The 24,147-nt window shown below is 41.0% G+C and overlaps 1 protein-coding gene across 3 annotated transcripts in view; it reads right to left on the bottom strand.

Annotated features, from left to right (window-relative positions):
• Window positions 1–234: 234 nt before the first annotated feature.
• The window catches only part of B3GALT1 (beta-1,3-galactosyltransferase 1), a 337,866-nt gene continuing 313,953 nt past the window's right edge, over window positions 235–24,147 (bottom strand). For all 3 annotated transcript variants that reach the window (XM_073305743.2, XM_073305744.2, XM_073305742.2), the window contains one exon: window positions 235–3,512. In XM_073305743.2, the coding sequence (XP_073161844.1) occupies window positions 2,302–3,282 (981 nt within the window). In that variant the 5' untranslated portion in view covers window positions 3,283–3,512 and the 3' untranslated portion in view covers window positions 235–2,301. The remainder of the gene's footprint in view (window positions 3,513–24,147) is intronic.

The raw sequence follows: 24,147 nt of genomic DNA, 5'->3' as shown, positions 1-24,147 counted from the left end.
TGCCGCTTTAATTTTTTAAGAAAATATGTCAAATGTGTTGTCAAAATGGTTATAGAAATGTTCACTTTCTTAAAATAACTTTTCAGAACATGAAAATTTTAGATAACCATTTTGAAAAATGATAAATATTTTACAAAAAATGAGTAACAGTTTCATTCTGAGCACATCAAAACAAAAACAAGATCAACATTTTGAATTTTTTTACAAAATTATTTTTGGATTTTTTTGACCATCTCCAACTGTAAATATTTAATATTTGAAATTTTAGTTGTTTTGATTGGACATTTAGGTCACCTGGATGAATGAGGATATCTGTTAATATCAGATTTTGAGTGAGAATAGTCATGTTTACTAGGTGAAAATTCAATTTCCATGAATACTCTAGAATATTTGTTTAGATCTGTTTGTTCCAGTGAACATCCTGCAAGAATATTATCAGAAAGCACACTTGTGTGAAGGCAGTGAAAGCACATTTCTTTAATGATTCAAATAGAAAATATTTTTCAGTAATCTCCCTCCACTAGTATACATAAAGGTTGGAGAGATGTGCTTCTGACATCTATTGTCTTCTCATTATATGCACAGGCCTGAGACAGGAGTAGAGAAGAGCAAGCATGAGGAAGCAGGTTATACTGTAGAAAGAGGCCACGGAAGGAAAGGGAATCCTAAAGGGGAACGGCATTTGTACCTAGAGGGGAAAATTTAAATTAAGAAGACACATGTTATGTAGTCTGAAGACCAAATTCTGCCCTGGGATCTGTGTGTGCTCAGCTCCCAGGCCCTGATTCAGGAAAGCACTTAAGAATGTATTTAACATTTAAGAATGTTCTTGAGCCTCTCTGACTTCAATCCCATACTTAAAGTTAAGCGTGTGCTTAAGGGCTGTCCTGAGTTGAGATGCTTTCCTGAATTGGGCCTCAGTGACTTCTTGGATTAATAATGACTTCACTGGGAGCTCCACATGTGAAACAAAGACTAGAATTTGGCTTATGTACATGTTGGTTCTAAATATTCTTGATTTTGCTGTGAGGATCTATTCTCCCCTTGAGAGATCCACATAATTGCTATTATACTTTCCTTCTGTTGCCCAAAAGTATTTTTAGTGTGGTCCAAATTCTCCTCTGCTACACTGGTATAAATCTTGAGTAATTACATTTTCTGCAATGGGTGCACTGTGGTAAAAAGCAGAATTTAGCTCTAAGAAAGCAAAATGCTTTAAGTACAATATGATGTGTTTAATTTTAATGATATACTGAGTGATGTGGAGACTGTAAACGTGCTTCTAATCAGTAAGACAGTAGGAAAGGATTATTTTATTGATATTTTTCATTATTCAATAAAATTACATATTTGCTCTGGCAGACACTATAATTTATGAAAATTCTATTGGTGATAATACTGTCTATTCCAATAATACTGTACCACAATAGTATTGCTGTTAGTGCATATATATCTCTACACGTCCGAAGGAGATATGCTGCACTTGCTTTAAAAAGAAAATGTTGAAGTATATTAAGTACCTTTATCCCAAATACACATTTTATTTTATTTTTATTTTTTGTTGCAGACATTTTCTTTGTCTTGTATTTCACACACAAATTATATTTCATTGTAAGATTATATTAGATAGGCCTCTTTTAGTTAGGGGGAGTTATGTGGTTTTATTAAATAAATAACTTTCAGGCAGGTAGCGTTGTTTCTTAGACCTACACTATTTTCATTTTCAATGTTATATTCACACTTGTTTAAATTCTGCCTTTCTGCCAGCAATAAACTGCTTTTTAAACTGCACACACTGTATAGTAAAATGTACATGCCAATATAGGTGTATAAATCAGTGCAAAGATAGCACTCAAGCTGTAAATGCACACACTGAGTATATTTTTTTATATTTGTGTGTATATTTATGAATAGAACCCTAAAAAGAGACACTTATAGCTTGTGAGGATGAGATAAAGATGTTAACATGATTCTTCATTTTTTAGGGCCAGACTCTCACCTCAGATGCATGGGCATGAATTGTTATGCAGCTCTGGTTAACTACTACTGTTCTTATACATACAGGTGCAAGAGCTGATTTTTTTAAATGTTGTGATAGGGAGCAATGATTCTGAGATTTGACTCTGGCCCCTTTAAGTTTTGTAATGTCTTTATGAATAGAGTCTGAAGGGTGCAAACCAGGAGTCAAGAGAAGAATGCAAAAGCAGTTATTAAAACCCTCCTCAAAGTTAATTTGCCTATAAATTATCCGATTCCTTTCTGCCAAAATTAAAAAAAAAAGTATTTACATCTGTAAAAATCTTAACATCTGAGATGCTTCTTGCTTGACATGTCGTTCCAAATTCTGTGCATTTCTTCTGGAGTTATCTGATGCACTGTGATCACTCTGCGATATCTACACAAGCTATAGGCCATCTTCCAGTGATTGAAGCCACTGTTTTGGAAAGGGTGAATGCCAAGCTTCCGAAGACAGAGTCCCACATACACATCTTCAAGATGAAGAAGTCTGGTATGGAGGGAGGTTTTGTAAATCAGTTCTGCTACATCAGCTGAAAAAATGTAGCCAGTGCCTGAACAGAACGGTGGATAATTGCTATCAGGATACAAATCTCTGGGCATGTACCATTTACTGCGGACATCCCTTATTGGTCCTCCATTGATGACATAACCAGTAAAGTACCTTCTCCTTGGCTTGGTGTTGGGTTTGAGCAGTTTATAAATAAGGTTATCCATATTTACAAAAATATCACTGTCTGTCTTCATAACATACTTTGCTTTTGAACAAAATGTAGCCACCCACCTCATACCCATTAACGTTTTAAGAGTAAGGTTATGATAAGAGTCAATGAAGTCCTCCACAATAATGTCATGGAAAATTTGACTTTCTTGCTCTACCATCTGATTTAATACAGGATCTGCATTCTTCCCAAGAAGGAAGAGAGTGGCTATTTTAATGCCTTTAAAGTTGTTTTCATCTCCCCACGTCTCGCGAATCGCTTGTCTTGCATCAAATTCTTTGTGAGTCGTGCTGATCAAAATGACTAGGAAAGGGATGCTCTTCTCACACTTATTAGGCTCATTTATAAGGAAATCAAATGAATGTGGATTTATAGGTCGAGTTCTTATATTACCAAAGGAGACATTTTTCCTGGCTATTGATATGGTATTGAAGTGTCTGTGGCCAGTGTAGGAAGAAGTAGGACGAGTTATACTTAAATACCAAAGAGCACTTGCCCAACAAACTACTGTCAGAACATATAAACATGAGACCTTGGAAGCCATTGTTTCTGTAGCTCTTCTATTCAGTATAGTGAATAAATAGCCTTCTTACCATTAGCACCTCTGTGTCCTGCAAAGGCAGCATATTATTAACAAACCTTAAAGTTCGATATAGAAAAATAACTGTGTAATTGTTCATGGATCTCAGTTGGAGGATATTAACCCTGAAGATACTTTGTCTTTTCTTTCTTTGTATAGCAGCAGCTTCTATTTCTTGGAATTTTCATTTATTTCTGAAAAATATGAGAAAAAGATTTCCATTGCTGTGTCATATATTCTTGAGGACAATTATTATGATACAAGATTTATCATTCTCCTGAACTTTATTTCATGAAGTCCTTTGATACAACACACTATACTGGAATATATCCCTACTGGAAGAATGTGTTTATGATATATACAGGCTAATAATTCATCTTATATTACATCCAATTGAAAAAGCTGTTACTATATTTTAGGTCATCAGTAAAATTTAAAAGGGATGTAGCTGGGAATTCATTTCCTTCTTTTGGATTTCCACAATCTAGCATAATATTTTAAGATAAATTATAAAGCATTTTACGTTAAAATATAAGATAAAATGTAAATGAAATATTAAAATATAAATAATAAATTAATATTTGCTTAGTCTTCTTTAATAGGCACACAAATCTTGTAGAACAGAGTTAGTGGATATGAGTATGGATATGGATATCTACAAACCCAGTTTTAATACAAATTGTACTAATATGTGCCCTGGCAACCATTAAATTAAGCAGGTTTGGACTAGAATCCTGTTCCTAAGCACAATAACCATAATAGGGAAGAATATGCTGTCATAAAACAACCCATAATAAATTCACGTAAAGATCTGAATACAACTATAGTAGAGACAATGGTAGAAAGATGTGATTATAGCACTTTTCTAAACAAATAGTACAGTAGCTTTCTGCAGCATTGCTCTAGCTAACACTGTCTCATCTACAGTAAATATTGCCCCAGTGTGTGCTTATGGTGATTGTATTTTCAAAACAATAAACTAAGACACTATTGTGGTAAAATATTTTTGAAAGATTGCAAAATACCCATTCAAAAGTACACTTTTTAAAAACACAAGTGCTGGTTTTGCTACTGTTTGTTACTGACTCAACAGACACGTGCATATTTATTGGAGGGGAGAACTTGTCCTGCAACATGGGCTATTCTACAATTGCAGGTGCATGTACACTACAGACACTACACACGTAGCTACATGCCACAGGGAGGCAGGCTGTGTCCATGCTTGACACTGCGATGTGTAGCTACATGCCACAGGGAAAGACTCCCGGCAGTGGAGATCTGCAGAAGCCTTTCCCTGCTGCTGCAGCCTTTCTTTGCCCTGTGTAGCTACACATAAGTGTAAACACAGCCTGCCTGCCTGTGGCGTGTAGCTACTTGTGAACTGTCTCCCCACTGCTGGAGCCTTTCACTGCAGTGGGAAAAAACTCAGGCAGTGAGGAGACAGTGGGACACTAAACTGAAGGAACAGCTTTTGCATGCAGAGAGCTGTGTTTGATATATACCTTAGGGCAGGGGTTCTCAACCTTTTTTTCTTTCTGAGGCCTCCTGCAACATGCTAGAACAACTCCAGGGCCCGGCAGGGGTCGGCAGTTGGGGTTGGGGAGCAAGGGCTGACAGGGCGCTGGCCAGCCCTGCATGGCAGGGTCCAGGGAGGGAGCACCACCTCCACCCCCTGACTCACCTCAGCAAGCCACCAAGGGCTCTGCTGGGCCAGAGCCATCCGGGCAGCTCTGACTGGCTGCATAAGCAGTCCAAGGGGGCTGGGAGCTGAGAAGCAGCCACAACCCCGGAGGGCACCAGCAGCAGACAGGGGAATTCCATGGCCACCCACTCCATGGCACCGCCAGCCAGAGGAGTAGCTGTCCCACACTGCCTGGCTCCGGCTCTCTGCCTAGGACCTGGCCAGAGGGCAGGGCCTGAGGGGGGGTGGGGAAGAGGAGGAGCGTGAGGGGTGGACCTGCCCCATTCTGGATAAGGCACTGCAGTTTGGGGGGCAACACCCTTGTGCTCCCTCAAATTTGCCCATGGGCTCAAGGTTTCTGCCCGCATCATGGTTTCAGCCCCACTCCGCTCCTGGCAGCAGTGTGGGGGAGCTCAGGGTTTCAGGCGTGCGTGTTCTCGGCTGCAGCTGGCAGAGGGAAGGGGAGAGCTAAGGGCTTCAGCCCTGTGCTGCTCCCGGCTTCAGACCCATGGGGTTGGGGGGCACGCCGGGGCTTGGGGCTGAAGCTCTGTACTGCTCCACGCTTCAGCCCCATGGGGGTGGGTGCCAGGGCTCAGGGCTTCAGCAGCAGGGCCCCACTGACCCCTTGAAAGGGCTCGCGGACCCCGGTTGAGAACCGCTGGCCTAGGGCTCAGGCTTGTAGGGCACACTATACTACTCTGCTCAGCTAAGCAGTGCTTCATCGTCTACACTGCTATTTAAGCTCTTCCTAACTGGATGTGCAGTGACTGTACTCTATACAACATCATAAATGTAGATGTAGCCTCAGTGTTCTGAATGAATGTATCACAGAACACTGAATATGTGCTGTTAACATTCATTTTGAGCAAAAGAACAGCTTTAATAGTCAGGACCGGCTCTCGGCACCAGCAAAGCAAGCACGCGTTTGGGGCGGCACAATTCCAGGGGTGGCAAATTCCAGGGGTGGCAAATTTTTTGCTTGGGCAGCAAAAAACCTAGAGCTCATAGTGTCTGTGCTCATTTTGGGTGCCCAGAAAGAAGGTTCCAGTAAAACTGGTCTCATGTACTACTGAATTCAAAATTTTGCCCTCTGATGCACAGGTGCAGTTGTGTTTTGAAGTAAACTGAGGCTGTGTGCATATTAGTTATGTGGCAAATCCCCCCCCACCCCCGCTGGACTTTCCTAAAGGAAGCCAATCGATACAGCAAAAATAAAGAGGAAAAATGTCACTCTAACCCTATCTCCAGATTACCAGGAAATTTCTTTTAACCAGGAAGTGGAAACAAAGGCTGTATTGCCATGCCCTACAGCATTATTACCACAGACTAAACATGGGTAAATGAAAGGTTAACAGAAGCCTGAGAGAACAATTAGCCCACCTGCTTACACCTGGAAGCTGTGTGAGACTCAATTTCTTATCAAACCCAGCTGGGGAGGAGGTAAAGGAAGGAGCTCAGAGCAGGAGGAGACACCTAGGAGAAGAGGGGCCCAGAAATAGGGACAAGGCCTCTGGGAGGTAGCCCTTTGGGTTGGTGGTCTGGAAGAGGAACAAGGAGCTGGGGAGAACTTGAGAGACTGAAAGCACAAGCCCGGGGGGGGGCGGTGGCATGGAGGAGCAGTGGCCTACGTTGCTTGTTTTATTTGGAGGGTGGGGAGTTGAGTTCTGCTGAGAGATGCTGGGTAGAAGCCCAGAAATCCCTGACTCTGGGAAGAGTGAGATTGAAGAGGAGTCCAGGAGGGCTGGAAGATTTCAAATTGATGACTAGTACTGTGAAGGACACAGTTTATTTGGGACACTGATACACCAGAAGGGGTGAGGCTGTACATAACTTGGCTCTAGGGCTGAGTCACTAAAGAACCAGTCCACCAAGGACCCCAATCGTCACTGGAAGGAGGGGACTGAAGGGACGGTCCTGTAATGCTCCATCCAGTAGTGAACGGGTATGCTGATTGGTGAGTTCTCTCTTCTACACAGATGTTTTTTATAATCCAAGATCATTTATTTGCTCAAATTATGGAGTTAAGGAAGGAGTGGCAGGCTCAAATTGAATTTACTTTAAGCCCAACTTCTAGTATTTTAGTATTAGAATTTGCCTTTTCCATTACTGATATCTTGTTTTTCATACTAAAACTTTTGTACTGTGCAAGGGAAATAAAAATGGTAACATACTGAGAAAACATTAACAGTGTTATTGTACTGGCTAGAGTATAATGTATCACTGGAGATGCCATCCCTCTTCACAAGTGGTCAGCCTGTATGTTCAAGCCTGTTCCAAAGCCCATTGATTTTAATGGGCTTTAGAGCACACGGGCGAACATTCTGAGTAGTCACATTGTGCAGCATAGCAGCAATCCTGACTCCATGAGGAGCTATGGATTTGTCACAGTATTCAGAGTCTTCCCTTTGTAATCAATAAGCTAAGTATACAGGAGCAATCCTTTTAAAATATGGCCTCTGTGCATATGAAGCTATGCACCACAGGCATTTGGGCATGCAATTTTTTTTGAGCACCACCACAGGTGAACGCAGTTAGAATTTACATGCATGAATCCCACAACGGCATTAGTGAGACTTAGCCCCTCCACTCTCATTAGTTTGTTAAATTCAATAGAATTGTGGGAGCCTGAACAAAACTGAAAAAATAAATCCCTAATCCAGCAAGATTTCTCAGAACTTTTAACCAGATCTGGCTGAATTGGGATCAATAGGCAACAACTATATTTATTTATTTATTTATTTTTAAAAAGAAGCTTGTATTAACTGCCATTTTGAGACCAACATACAATTCAAATTAGGATACATGATACTGTGTTGTGATATGAAGATTTTATAAGTATGAGTATGGGATGCCATGAGTGAGCTATATAGTTCAGTGTAGCTCAGGTGTGCAATCATGATATATAAAATATTTATATTGCACCATACCAGCCGGTATTCTGCATATGTTACATAAAGTGGTTTAGGAAATTTTATAGTAGACTGGGTTATGACTTTCCTTACCCTTCTCTAATAAAGACAGGCACGTTAGTTACCACAAGTAGCTGTACAGATTTCTGAGGGAGAAGAAAATTAACTAATACATTTTAGAAACTGTAAAATTGCAAAAAAATCTATTTTTCAATCAATTATATTTTGATTTTAAGGTCTCGTGATCTAGCACGGCTAGAAACAAGAAATGTCTCATACCAGTAGGAAGAGAGGTCCCTAGCTTTCTAGTTGAGGTAAAATTTTCATTAGATATCAGATCTTAAAGCCATCGCTCATCCAAGAATGATTATTTCCCATCCTGGCCCTTCGGCTCATGTAACTCAAAATGAAATTCCACAGTTTTCTGGTACACAGTATTTTTAAATAAAAAATAGTTGTGACCCAAGGACCTCTGAGGCAAATGGGCAGAGGGCACAGGGAATGCATCGGCTTTCATAGGGATCCCTGGGGTCAGATAATTGCAAAATAGTTCACCAATGGGTGAGGTCTCCACCGAGAGCCAGAAACCCACTGGTCGTCATAATCATTGCCAAATGTATGTGCAGTAATATGTTAGGAGTTATGTATCTATACTGAAAATTACGTTCTTAAGATCTGGGAGTAAGGCAGGTCACCAGGAGGTGACACTGCTGGGAGACATTCCTTTCAGGCCGGAGGTAGCAGATGCCTCACACTGTATGCTGATTTGCATAATGAATAAGGGTGGAACAAAGGACTGTAAAATCTACAAGAGAGGAAATTTGCCAGAAGAAATAAACAGCATGGAGATGTGGTGTTTATGAATAAAGACCAAGTATTGTTCTGGTGTATCTTGGGGTGCAGGTGAATGCACACAGTCCTTCACCTAGGAGATAAGCTGACGGTGTGCTTATCTCATAAAAAGAGTCTGGCTGTAAAGCACTGCAAGGATTTTGGGTGAGCAATACTCTACAAGACAGGAGAGTATCTTGTTAATTAAATCTAGGCTTTAGAAAGCATGTTGTTGTTTTATATATAACCATTTGTTTCCAATACTTGCTACTATTTAAATCTCTGGGCTTTGTTAAATAAATTTAGATATGTTTATAGTGAAAACAAGTTTAAGTGCTGTGGGTTGAGCAGAGCAGTGATCTGAGGTGGAAGCAGTAGGCTGGGGTGTATTGGAAGTGGCAGATCTGTGAATACTGAAGTGTCCAGTGGAACAGGAGCTGGACACACCAATAGCAGAGTCCTCCGAGCATCCTCCTGGAGTGTGCCTATTGCTAATGTGTATAGTGACATCAGGGCCTGCAAGGCCTAGAGGGGACAACTTGTACTGCCCATGGCCAGTGGAGATGGAGAGCTGACCCTCAACAGGCACAGACAAAGCTTCTGATGCTAAGAGCAGGTGATAGTGAGGTGCCTTCCAACCCTGGGTACCCCAAAGGAGTGTCACAATGACTGTTTGAAAGCTGTTCCTAGGTTTGGAATATTAAACATAGCCCAGGTAGTGAGCTTTATGTGCAGAACTCAGGTGAGGTGTTAAATTGTATTTATCATGTACCTTTGGTCATATGGTTCTATGGGTTGACCTGATTTAGCAATAGCTCCCAGAGATGACCATCCCCATCGTGTATGTGTGTAGGTAGCATGTAGCATGTGCGTGTATGTACTTTAAAAGCTTTATTGGTTTCCTTTGCAAACATAGATTTTCTTAGTTTTATGATGACCATAGTAAAAACAAAACCCCAAAACATACAGCAATGACTTATTTAGTCACCCAGTAACTTCAGAAGCTCCCTGGGTGTTCCTAGTCTGTTAGAAAAGAAAATAGGACGATTGTTGAGAACTGAGAGAGTGAACGATTGAAATGACATCCCACAAATTGCAACAGGGTGTGGAAGAGTATTTAAGATTTAATATCTGATTACAAACAGGGATTTTAATTTTTTTAAAGGATGTGTGTTAATACAGCATTTTTATTAATAACAGGGTATCTAATATCTAAATGGGATGTAGAATATAGAATTGGAAGCAAGTAATGAATTGGCTATCAAAATCAAGAGTGTGGCAGGTCAAGTTTCATATCAAGAATATTAGCACTGCATGGACAACAAATATTAAAGCTTTGTTCAGAATACTAGATCTTGAATTTTTTTCTTACAGAAAGTTTTTAAAATGCCCACTTTATGTATTAGCTTTAAGTTACCAGAATCTCATTATTAAAGATCTCCATTATCCATTCAGGATCTGATGGCATTTTAAGCTAATAGGTTTTTTAGATAACCTTTCTGATTTGAGGGTAAACCCACAGAGTCCTGCATATAACAGATAATTGGTATAAGGTAGCTATATTTATAGTACAGTAGGCTTGGGCAAATATAGTTCTTTTATTGTAGCACCACAACCAAACACACAGTGTTCCAGGTTTTCTGTTTACCTTTTTTTGTATTGAGCATTTGACAAGATATGTCAATATGCTCTACTTAGCACTTTCAGAGTGATTGCAATGATGGAGTCTTAAATGATGGTGCCTCAGTATACACAAATACTTACAGGCTCTTTGCAAGCTTTTAGAAGCAGGACATGTGCTTTCCCTTGACAAGACAGAACATAAGCATAGTGTCCCATGAAACAGTTAATCACATGTAGCATTGTCAGTTCAGATGCTTATAGTAGTATTTTATTAACTTTTTAGTTTTGTATCTTGAATATGTAGTCTTAAATACAATATGAAAACTTCTTAAAAATATATTTCTAAAATGGCTAATTGTACCAAGCTATTCATGTCGCGATCAGTCATGTGCTGTCAATATTTTCACAAGGGAGCTCACATACACAAACTGCTTCCTTTGTCCTGTCCTCACAGAGGGGAGGAATGAGGGACTAAGAAATCTATTCAACTGTGTTCCAATTTAAATGTCCCTCCTCCTCCAAGGAGGGAAGGCAACAGCACTAGGCAAACAAGTTTATATTGAGGGCATCTGCTGTAAAAGTTCATATTTTGTACTTAAAAAAAGTGTGGAGTATATACTTAGTACCAAAGTGCATTCAACCTTTTGTATTTTTAAATGGCAGGATGTGTATGAGTTGGGGGATGGGGAGACAGAGAAAAGGGATAGACCCCCATGTAGGGAGAGTCTTAATAAAACAAAACATGCTTTCCAAAGGTAAACAATTAAAGTATTTTTCTGTGCCCCAGGGATTATCAAATTTTCGCAGGATAATTTTAGCACTATTCAGAGCAGGGGAGAACATCCTGAGTGGTGGAATTCTAGGGCCCCCTTTAACACATCAATCAAAGGGTCACGTAAGGATCTGTCACTTTTTTTTTTTGATGGCTAATGGACAAAAGATCATGTCACTTACTTCCAGTAATGCTCTCCTTGCACTGTAATTCCATTGCACAGTAGTATGAAGCTGGTGTCACAATAATATATGGATTTATTGGGCAGGGGAACATTGTTCCATCAGAGAAAATAAGCCAATAATTGAGAATGTCAAAGGTTGCCAAGTATTTACATTAAATATGGCCCTGATTGAGCAAGGTACGTAGCTTTGGCATTAGTAGGTCTAATTGTGTGCTTAATATTAGGCATGTAATTAAGTTGCTTGCATGATCATTGATGGTAGCCAAAGTCCTTTGTAACGAGCTGCAGACTGGACCTAGATTCAGCAGCAGTGACAACCCCTCTGGAGCACCCTTGCATTCTTGAGGCATTTCAAGTACATTTAAAAAGGTTTTTATGACTCTGCCTCCAAAGATGAAAATGAGTAATCAATCATCACAGTATTCTTTGGTTATGATGTTGATATTCATCCAACTAAAGAGCGAGACAATGTTGTGTGACTTCTTTGACCGATTTAGGACAAACTGAGGTTCATTGAGAATATTTTCATGAGCTGTCTGCACAACATAATGTATTTGATAAATAATTAAAACATTTTGAGAATTTTGCCAACTGTTCCTAGACAATTCTCAAGCAGATAGAAAAAGTGAAATTCTGCAGATGTTGTTCATTTGTTGTAATATCTGTCAGTTTTTCAGAGTGCTTCTCTTCTTTTATCAAGATCATCTCAATCTTCTCTGGATTAAGCCTAAATCCAATGTTTCCCTCGATTCTAGATGAATTCTTGCAATGGGATAACTGGAAACAGCAGTGTCTGCACCGGGTATGATAGGCACCCCCAACTCTGTAAGCCTGGCATAAGCCTGTAAACCTCTCATCTCACTCTTCTCCCCCCCCCCCCCAGGGCTTTACACGGAGGTTGAATAGGAGTGGTGACAGTACTGAGCCCTGTGAAACACCCCAGATCAGAGCCCTAGGGGAGGTGCAGCTGCTCATCATGATAACTCCATGCTCTGTTAGAGAGCAGCAAGCCCAGCTGAGTGAAGACAGCCCCATGCAAATCTACCAAGACTGTACACCTGAAGGAAAAGGGAATAATGCTACTAATGATTATAATAGACCCTAATCAGCTTTCCCTAAAGAGAAGTTTTTGCAAGAGTCTTCTCTGATCATAACTTTCATTTCTATACAGACAAGACATGAAGTTTCTCAAGTAAAAGTTTCTCATCTTGTTGAGAAGATAATTATTCAGCACATTAAAAATTCAGCTACAAAGAATTCCAGGAAAACTATTATGTTTCTGGTACTATACTTGTATAGTAATTTCCAGAAGAAATTCTGGACAGATGGTATAGGTGATTTTACAGGAGATTGCAAGCTATTCTCCTACAGCTTTATTTGAAGGTTTATTGAACATTCCAAACATTTTTGTAGTCCAACATCTATTTCACTCAGGGAGTACAACTGAAACAGTCAGTTCTACATCAGGCTTTCTTTTTCTAGACCATATATGGAATAGAATTATTAAACTGTATAAAAGCCAAAGTCTGGGGTGGGGGAAGTACATGTCTGGTCAATTTAGGACCAGAGTTTCAAAACATTTAGTGATTATTTTTTTAGGTGCCTCAATTTTTGGTTGATTAATCTGACACACCTTACTAGAGGACTTCCCCACCTGAAACTTTTTATAACTGCAACTGAACATAAAATATTTTTCTGCTGTCATTTTTTTAAGTGTAATATTTTTGGATAAAAAAATCTGCTTATGTATATTTTTTCCTTTATTTTCTACTTTAGTATAAATTTGTGCAGCCTTCAGCTCTGCTTTGCATAGTCCGTCAATGGCCCCAAGCGGGTCTAGAGACGCTCTGGCCGAGCTTCCTTCCCCATGCCGTGCTCCTGGAGAAGAGAGGCATAGGAGCCGCTACGCTGAGGCTGGTCAAACTGTGGGTGCTTAACCAGAAAAATTTAGCGACCTAGTAATTTCAAAGGTCTAGCATTAACGAGGACTGGTTCCCATCCAGGTCCAGTTTTATCAAGATCCCATAAAATGTTGGCCTGGGGTGCGTACAGATAAGTAGTTCTGGTTTGGGCACATTTCTATTTGAAGGTGGTTTATTCTGGGCCTGGGTCTGGTCTCGCTGGAGTTAACTGGAGCTTTATCGTTGGCTTCAGTAGTGGCAAAATCAGATCTTTTATGCAAATATACTTAGCACTAACTAAAAGTAGAGGAATGAAGTGAAGAAAATAAACATTATATGAGTAGAATAATTTCTTAGCAAAATGCTTTTTCAAAGTTTCCCAGGAGATGTCAAGTGTCAAATCCATGCACTTTTTCCTCCTGAATGCTTTTTAGAAACAATTTAAAAAAATACTCTTGACTTCATGTTGTGATAGGTCATTTGTGCTTACATCAATCATGTCCTCTTACAGCAGTAATGTGTAAATTGCATCTTGGCTGGGTTATCAACTGATGCAAATAACACAGTTTGCCTTGGGTTACCATAGCCACAGCCATTATTTTTTATAGGTATGGTACTGTATTCTACTGTGAAATTTCACAGCAAGGTTCCTTGCCTCATGTCCCTGCCAAATTGGTTACAACACTGTGTGTCTAATGAAAAGTTTAGGACTAAAAAAGGACCCTTCATGATTTCTCAAATTGTTTTTCAGGAGGAAAATCTTTACTGGCTCTTTAAGTTATGTGGGTAATTAAAAATTTTTTTCTTAACCTATTGACTCCAGTAGTAAATAATCTTCAATTAATAGTATTTCAAAGCATTCACTAGTCCTATCTTAATCTTGCTAAGACCTCTCCACTCCCCGTTTCATTTTCTTAGGATTTATAGAGATGTCCATGATGTGGCAACATGGAGTGTGACTGTAAGAACAGATGACAGTCGCCCTCATTATATAGAGGCCTGTCCTGACAATACTGCCATTCTCAATTAATCTGTGTCAGGAAAAAGGGCTAACAATAATGTGCAGACCAGAACAACTGAAATCATATCCAGTTCAGCAAATGCAAGTAATGAATCTGCTTCCCATAACTCACAAGCTATCAGGAGGAGCACATTGAAGCAAAACTACAAACCACTAAAACTTGGGGATTTACTGGGTAAAGTTGAAAAAGAGTTTCAAACTTCACCCTTTATGGTATCCATCACAATACTTCAGGTATTTTTATTGCCTAACTTTATTAATTGGGGTCACTATTATGTGGAAAGATTTAATTCTTGGCGTGGCATATAACATGTTATACCCTGGCATCAGTCAGACCCATAAAAAACCAGTACGTCAGTAATTGCCTATCTTCTCTTATGTAAATAATAATTGCTCCTTTGTTATAAAAACAATTGCGTAATCACATACCTGTTTACTGTGTCTATTTATTTATTTATATATATACACACACTAAATCTACTTGTTTATCGATATTAAATGCAAAAAACCTGTTATGCAAGGTTAAGGACCACAATCTTCTAATTCTGAAATGTTGCAAATAATGCAGAGGTTGCATTTAACTTTATTGGCTTTTCTTTTTTTCTTAAGAGAAAAAAAAATCCACAGCTGGCAAACTGCTTACTCTGGATCTATTCAACTTGTGGAGCCTACAAGGGCCTTCCATGTAACTATTTGACTGGTAGACTTCAGAAATTCCACCAGCAGTCGTACATTCCACAGAAGTTGTGTGACAAACATCTATATCTCTGAGGGAACATCTTGTCCCCTAGCTCAAAGCGTTTAGTAAGTAACCAAGTGGCACTGGGCCTATTCATGAGGGCTGGGGAAAGATTCCTCTCCCTTATGCTATGGAGTGGCAGCAGAACCTCCCCAGAGTTGCTGCTGCAACCTCAATGTTGTAACAGCCCCCAGGGTTGTGGCACTTTTCTTCCATGGAGTGGCTGCTGTACAGCAACCCCAAGCATCAAAAAACCACGAGTGGTTTAAAATCATGAGACTTTTTAAAAATACATTGGATGTTTTTTTATTTGCCTTTGGGTTTTTGAGCCTTTAAGGTTCAATGATTGCAAGCTTTTTTCCATAACCATGAAAACTAGACACTTTTACGAATGAAAGCAGAGATTATGATTTAATCACTTGGCTCCAGCAGCTGGGGCTTTCAGAAAACTACTAAATTTCATGAGCCTTGGGGGCGGGGGGGGGGGGGTTAGAGCTGGCAACACTGTGGCTAGCAGCAGATGAAACACTCCCTCTCTTCTTTCCACATTATTAGGGCTGCTCAGAGGTTTTTGTGGGCCTGGGGCAAAATCTGGAACTGAGGGTTCCCCATACTTCCAAAAAATTACCACGGAGGGGAGGCACTGGGTTGGAGGGAGCTTAGAGAGCGAGCCTGCATAGCATTCAGGCAGTGGCTCAGCTCCCCACTCTGGGGGTTGTGACCTGTTGCATGGAGTCGCAGCGTCACTCAGGTTTGGACTAGCTTCTCCTTCATCACTGGAACAAACATGAGAGGCACCACATGCTAGGTCAGAACACCACTTGGTTTGGGTGTCTTCTGAAATTTGGGGGCCTGAGTCAAACAGACCCTTTTGCTCCCCCATCTGGGTGGCCCTGCCCATTATTCCCCTCCAAACTCCCAGAAACACCCTGCCTAGTGGGAGACATAGCTGTGAAGTATAAACGGGGGGGGGGGGGGGCACCCAGAATCATGCAGTGTCTGTGCAGGAACTGGTTGTGTGAGGTTTGTCTCTGTTTGAAGTAGGGGCAGTTTTAAAAACAATTAAAGAAATGGTTTGCAAATAAATTATTCCTCACGGTGGACTGTTTGCGGTTTCTAAATCCCACCTATGACCTAGTGGTGGTATGTGAAAAGCAAGTTGTTGCTGTAAAAATTACATCTCTTTATTACAGAAGTCTAATCTTAAAAAAAAAAAAAAAAAAAAAAAAAGAGAGAGTAAAGAGACAATTATTTTAATCAATTCCAACCTAGAAAATCTGGGGACTTCTTTCAATCAGATAATGTGCCCTCAAATAAGTGAGATTTTAGTCTCTCTCACACAGGCACCTCTCTTTGCAATTGACTGCACTACTGAGGCTCCCCAGTTTAAAGGAACTCTCCAGAAATGTGTTTCCTGATAGCTGGCCCTTTAAATATGGCTGAGAGAAATAGAGGCAGCTCTAAAATAGCCAGTTGGTGGCTGCCTACACAGCTGGCTGCATCTCCCTCCTTTCTAGCTTGCAAATATCCCAGTACGCTTTCCCTTGTTCTTCTCATAGTTGAGATAATTCAGTTTGCTGTGCTGTTATCCTGCCAAAAGAACAAGTGTCCAGAATTATTTTAGAGGGATGGGGGGTGCGATTCTCTTATTTGTGGAGTGGAGCTGGCCTCCCTGGTGACCTGAATCACTCCCCGGCTCCTCTTATATGTGAGGAGTCACATAACAATAACAAGGAGCAGATCTTCAGCTGGTATAAATTGTGATATCTTCACTGAAGTAAATGGAGCTCTACTGCCATTTGACTTAAATGGAGTTGGGACAATTTACTCTGAGGATCTTCTCTACTGCCCCTATGGCTGAAAGTGCTTTATAATTACTCAAGTTAAAAAGACTGCAAATATGTTACCCTGCCATAACTCAAAAATGGCTGCTACTCTTTTGCTTGGACTTAAAAAAACAAAACATACTTTTGCTGGACATCAAGCATGAAAAATTTCAACCCAAAAGATGAACATGTCAGAGCTGTGAGCATGTAAAACAGGGGTGGGCAAACTATGGCCTGTGGGCTGGATCTGGCCCCTCAGGGCTTTGGATCGGGCCCACGGGATTGCCACTGCCATGGCGCCCCAAGGCTAAGACAGGCTCCCTGCCTGCCCTGGCCCCGTGCTGCTCCCAGAAGTAGCCGGTACCATGTCCTGGGGGGAAGGGAGGGGAGGGTGGAGGGTTCTGTGCACTGCTCTTGCCTGCAAGCACTGCCCCCCACAACTCCCATTGGCTGGGAACAGGGAACTACGGCCAATGGGAGCTTTGGGGGAGGTACCCGCAGGTGAGGGCAATGTGCGGAGCCCTCTGCCCCCTGCAGGGTGTGGTGCCAGCCGCTTCCGGGAGTGGTGCGGGGCCAGGGCAGGCAGGGAGCCTGCCTTAGCCCCACTGCATGCCACTGCTACCTCGGAGCTGCTCCAGGTAAGTGGTGCTGGTCTGGAGCCCACACACTGAACCCGTCCTGCACCCCACGTCCCGACCCCCTGCCCTGAGCCCCCTTGTACTCCTCTCCTGTGCTTGAGCCCCAGCCCTACATTCATGGCCCTGAATGCAATTTCCCCACTCAGATGTGGCCTGCGGGTCAAAAAGTTTTCCCACCCCAATGTAAAAGAATGTTGTCACAATGGAAACTGTTCTGCAAGCTTAAAGATTAAACTTACTACCCGAGAAACAACAAACAGCAGGAGAGTGGGGTGGGAGGAGGTATTGTTTCATGGTCTCTGTGTACATAATGTCTTCTGCAGTTTCCACAGTATGCATCCGATGAAGTGAGCTGTAGCTCACAAAAGCTTATGCTCAGATAAATTGGTTAGTCTCTAAGGTGCCACAAGTACTCCTTTTCTTTTTGCGAATACAGACTAAGACGGCTGTTACTCTGAAACCAAACATGTATATGGGACTGTTTAAAACGGACTCTTATGTGAACTTAATTCTTAGAGAATCGGGATGTTTCGTGCCAGTCCCAGACTCTCTGAGCCAGTGAGTATAACAGAATCTCACAGAAAGGCCAGCTAGTCTGCTAGTATCAGTGGTGTATATAGACTTTGCAATTGAAGGCACGTATGTGATAAATTACATATGCATATTCACAATCCATGTAGTCACATCAGGGCCCAAAAAGTTTCAGCAGAGCTTCAAAAATACATGCACAGTAATGTAGGCACATCTACTTGCACATGCAACGCCACTTTTGCATATACAAACCAGATAATTGAATGCATATGTTGATTTGCATTTGTGTATTCGGATACTCAATAAATGGTCAAATACATGCCTTGGTGCATCCAAATGAGTAATTTAGGCCTCCCAATGCCCATATATTAAATAAATTAAAAAATGCAGCAAACTGCGCCAGGATAAGCCACTGCTAGATTTCTTTTAAGGTGATTCTTGTAAGTCCAAAAGTGTGATATACTCATCAACTTACATTTGGTACCTCCATAGCTGCACAGCCTATAGACCAGTCTCCCTAAAATCACTGTTTGTAGTCTCAAATGAACAAAATAGACTCTTGTATCCTTAGCTGATTATGAAAATGTTAGAGAATCAGAATTGCAACATTGTCCATCCCCTTCCCCAAAATCTAGGATCTGTTAATTTCTCTGGCCAGTGTTTCTCACTCTTTGCTTTGCTGGGTACAAAGCTGTGAAGTTTTATTTTATTTAAGACAACTGAATATCTACTAATCAGTAGGAAGCTTATTCATTTCTTCCTCCCAAAGATTGATGTAGTTTCCTACTTTTTTCTTTTTCATTCTATGGTTAGTTCAGGGATTAACTGGGTCCCTCTGAAAGTTTTTGCAGACAAAAATAGTGTGAGCATTCTCAAACTATATACCCTCATAAAGCATAGCTGATAATCTCTTGAAGCTAATAAAGCTGCTGGCAAAAAGGTATTCTGGTAAACAGTGAGATCAGACGTCTTACTCCACCTCATTTTTATTCACTGTGTCATTAGAGACACTCCTCAATATAGACTTTGTTTTCACTGAGGAGCATCAGTTCAAAATCCTGAGGAACAGTACAAGTGGTCAGGAGTGCCAGTCCAGATGTCTTAATCTTTGTCTCTTAAGTCTGCCCAATTAGGAACACTGCTATAGCTGGCGCCTAGAAAAATAACCAATTGAACTCTTTTCTCTTTTTTTTGGTCTCTCCCTATACCTAACATGGAGAGAATGGAACTTTGTCCTCATTAGGCTGCTAGCACATTTTACTTGCAGTCTTTTCTTTTTTTTTTTTTTCCCCAAATGTGGTGGCTATAGAAGCGTGACCAATGCAATTCTCCTTCTCAGTACAATTGTCGAATGTAGGGCTGCCCTACCTGTAATCTCATGGTCCCTCGTGAGCTGATATAGGTGTAAATGTAGACTCATTGTCTTTGCTTTGCACATGTTTGACAAATCCTGCAGTAACATTGTATAACTATGGACTAACATAGGTGCAGACAAGTACAGTATAAATGTGGATAGAATAAGACAACCTAATTTAACTTGCATCTTACTTCTACCCTATTTATGGGGCACATCTTTACATTGCTATGGCAGGGAGCGTTGTGCAGCATCTGCTCCCCTGCACTGTCCAGGGCGCTTTTTTTTTTGTCATTCCTGAAAGTACTGCTTCCATGAGCCACACTTAGCAATGATGAAATACAACATGGTTGCCTGCACTGTTTCAAAGGTAGGTCACGTATACAAAATCCTTCTCTTTCCACCCTCACCTTTTTCTGGAAGGGGTTGTTCAGGCTGAACCGTTGTTTAGCCCATGTGTGAGATAATGCCATGCCTGAGCTGACTTCAGAGTCAGGGTCAGCTCCGCACACCCAGCTATTTAGCACTTTATATAGTTCTTTTCTATTGTATTAAATGGCATATATGGTTTGGTTTGTCTCTGTGCCCAAGGGGAATTAATACCATGCCTTAGTTCACCCTTGGCTTATCCATATTCATGTGTTCAGAGTTAGTCCTTCAGAGAGAGGAGTGCTAACGTACACTGATGTAACAGATGAAAATTGAATTTTTACTAATTCTTCAGTAATGCTCTCCATCTGTGGATCTCCAAGAGCTTTACAAACATGAGTTCACTGAACGTCTGCATATCCCTATGAAGTAGGTAATGCAGTCATAACATCTGCCAAGCAACACTGGTGTATAAATAACATGAACCTAGACCTTCTCAGGAGGAAAGGGTTTGGCTCATGGAGTCCGTGGGAACAACAGGAGTTCCCTTGCACATGTTTAAACTCTGTAGAGTTCTCCCTCAATATCCTATAGCTTTCTCCCTCTTTGGGAGGTCTCCTTTCAGCATTATTGAAGTCTGAGAGATCTCTTGAACAAAAAAGCTTTTAAAACCCCCAACTCTCTGCTGTAATCTGACTCCATTCCTTTTCCAGCTACTCTGCTATCAAAAGCAGCATGAGGCAGAAGCAACACAAAATTCAGCAAAGCAGCTAGCAGACCAACTGGTGAGGTGGATCACAGAGGCCACAAGAAAAACACAGCTTTGCTGGGTGACTGTATTTACATGAGGAAATTCACAAGACTTGACCATCAGCATTCCACTCAGTGCTTTTCACACACTGGAGAGGAAAATGTGCTCCAAATTACTCCCCTCATGAAAAACCATCAGGAAACATGAGGATTGTTGCAAATATTGGTAGTGCTTTGCACTGCTATTCAGGAGAATGGAGTTAAATTCCTGCCCCTCTCATTCATGGCAGGGTTGAGTGCTACAGAGGCAGTGAATGCAGCTTCTGGGGGAGTGGTAGGGAGGGACTGCACCACTCTGGCTGAATAATGAATGGCAGCGAATCCTGTTCAGCGTGGAATTCCACTGAAGTCAATTGCAAAATCCCCACCGATTTAAGTGGAGCCAGATTTCACCCATAATATCTGATAGGCGCAGGGAATGGGAGAACAGCTCTGTGTGTGTGTGTGTGTGCACAATTTTATGTTGCTATCTAAAAGCCTTTCTCGCTATCCATGGAATAAAATGTAATACTTTGAGAAGGAAAGCAGATGATGGTAGTGGACTCTCTCTTGACTGCATGGTAACAGCATCCTTAGGAGCTGCCCTAAGCATCCCACAGTTTAAAAGAGAGTTTTAATTTTTCCTTTAGTGCCTGTACTTCCTCTTTGTAAGAGAAGCCACCTGTCTCTCTCTGTCTAAACAAATTAATTTCCCTGTCTATGAGCTCAGTGCACATGTACTTTATCAAGATGTTGATGTCTGCCAGTGGCTTTACTTCTAAATTGTGATCTTGGACAGACACATTGCAGGGGCAAAAGAAGCCAGGAAGAAAAGTGGTTGAGTTCATTTTCACTTTTCTTGAATAGAAGAGGGATCAGTTCCAGAGCCTGGCACTGAGTCTCACTTATGTGCCAATTGCAAGTCATCTTTCTATATAAGGTATGTATTCACTTCCTGCAAAGACATGCACATGTTGAAGGAAGGAATTCCATAACCCTTCCAACTCCCATCCCTTCCTATTTCCCCCTTCCCCACCCCCCATACATTTATCCACTCAGAAAGCAATCCCACTGGGGAGGACATCCATATAATTTCTTAGCCCTCATCCCCTTTCCCCCACAGAAAGCATCGCATCATCTTATATAAACTACCCTTCCAGAGAGTCGCATCTTTCTAGTGTGTGGAACATCCCACTTTCTGCTTATGGAAGTGAAGTCTGTGTAGCTGCTTTGATTCCCACCTCCCTCTATTTAAAGACCTTGCTATTTTATGTAATTTTATAAATTTTGTCTTTCAGCTGTGGCAGATAAATTTGTTTGTAAAGCGTTATGTTAATATGATAGAGTAAGATCATGATTCTTAACTAAAAATAGTATTTCACTTTGAGTACTCCCATTGATTTCAAGTAAGGCACTACTCAGTGTGGTGGAAGATAGCAAAACCGTGTTTTGTTTTCAAAGAGATGTTCTCTGAAGGTGGTGTATTTGTATAACATGCATGCCACTATTACTAATCTAATTTAGTGGCAACTTTTTCAGAAGTATGTGACCATGAAAAAGCACAACTTCAGTTTCATGTGCATTGAATTTCCTGAGGACTGTAGAATTGTAGCCATGTTAGCTTTTCCAGATTCCATGGTCATAGACTCATACTTTGAATATCCAGTATTTGAACACAGAACAAAATCATGCCATGTGGTGCTCGGATGCACTGGGTAGAACACTGGAGGGGAAGAGTGTGGTGGTTTCACCCCTAGATCACCTAGCAAAGTGGGTTTCCTGCCATTCAAGGAAAAGGGACCTAAGAGAGTGGGAGTGGAGTAGGGTGATCAGATGTCCTGATATTTGGGGCTTTTTCTTATATAAGCTCCTATTACTCCCTCACTCCCATCCTGATTTTTCACACTTGCTGTCTGATCACCCTAGAGTGGAGTAAGTCACTAGCCCTGTGACTGTTGCCATTCATATGCTGGTTAGAAGAAACATAGGGAATTTCGGTAGGTGACAGCTAACAGATCTGCCATTAGATCAAGTTGAAGAGTTCTATGTTTTGCAGCCTCTGGAACAAATTCTTAGCTCCGTAGATGTGTGAGGTTGCAACCTCAGTCCCATTAAAGGTGATTTGATTCCCCCATGTATCCCTTAACAAAATCCTCATACTTTTTAATATGTAGGGATAAGTTCAAGTGTCTACTGGAATATTTTGGAAATTAAGTCTCTTTGAGATTCAAAAAAACTTTTAAATGATTCTCTGTTCTCCATATTTCACTGTGTCTAATGCATCTTTGTATCCTTCCATCTGCTGAAATCACTTTGGAACTTAAAATCTGACCCCTTGGTAGGTTTTAATATTAACTTGGTTCTTGTAAGAGGCAGTTTTCAAGGGCATGAATAGTAAAATGTTTGAGGAACTGCTACTATTTGAAAACTAGGAATGATTTTCTGTTAAAGCAGCTGATTGAGGAATAAAAAGCAATAGTGTCATGGACTGGTATATTTATCATAAACTTTTGAACCTATGAAGGCTACTTTTCAAAAGTGAAAGGCAACTTCAGGCTCTGGAAGACTGGCCGAAGAAGGATGTGCACGTGTATATTTTCCAGATGGGGTAACTTGGGAATTGTGTGTTTGTAGCTTACCAGAGGTTACATAATATTGTGGTGAAGCTGAGAACAGAACCCTGGGCTCTCACAGTATGTCTACACTGTGTCTTGGAGTGTGCTTCCCAGTGCAGATAGCCAGACATGCACTAGCTCTGCTCCAGCTAGTGTGTTTAAAAATGGCTGTGTAGCCTGGGCTAGCTCAGGCAGCAGTTTGAACTAGCTGCCCAAGTTGCCACCCATGCTACCCCCGCAGCTGCACTGCTATTTTAGCACGCTGACATGAGCAGAGCTAGTGCATGTCTGTCCATCAACACTGGGAAGCCCACTCCGAGCTGCAGTGTAGACATACTGTTAGGTAGCAGACCAATAGCCTTCAGATTACATTTCTTCCAGTTATTTTGCTTGTAGAAAGCCAGCATCTCTATTACAGAGACGGTGTTCATTAACTCACTGTGAAACAGACAAAATGTTAACTTACTATCTTCAGTTCATTACCACTGGTGATACTAAAAGCCATTTTATTGTGGCCTGTTTATAATAGACTAGATAGGCATAACTAAGGATAAGATTTCTGTCATGGATTCCATGACTTTCAGAGACCACCGTGACGCTTTCTGCTTCAGCTCTGTGCCACAGGGCAGCAGGGCCGGAGGTGTCCGCTGGTGGGGGCCCCCAGAGTGTTGAACTGCTGCGTCTTCCATGAACTTATTTGTTTGCCCATGACCTGTCTGTGACTTTTTTTTTATTAAAAATAACCATGAGAAAATCTTAACCTTAGGTATAACCATGGAGCGGGACAGAACAGGGTATTCAATATCACACAGAAATTTCTATATATTTCCAACTGCCAACTTTTATGAAAAGTACATGTGCCAAGATTGTTAATGACACTACCTGCGTTTACTGTATTCAGCAAGACCTGGCTTACGTGTTCTCTCCAATGGCTCAGTAAAATTTGCTGAGCTTCTACTTCTGAAAAACCAAGAGGAGAGTGAGATCTTATTAACATTCACCCAAACAGCTTCCCAATCTTCAAATTACTTTCTAATTATTTTTCC

The sequence above is a fragment of the Lepidochelys kempii genome, chromosome 11, assembly GCF_965140285.1.
Source record: "Lepidochelys kempii isolate rLepKem1 chromosome 11, rLepKem1.hap1, whole genome shotgun sequence".
In the NCBI taxonomy this organism is placed as follows: Eukaryota; Metazoa; Chordata; order Testudines; family Cheloniidae; genus Lepidochelys; species Lepidochelys kempii.
This window is presented reverse-complemented; position numbering and strand designations above follow the sequence as displayed.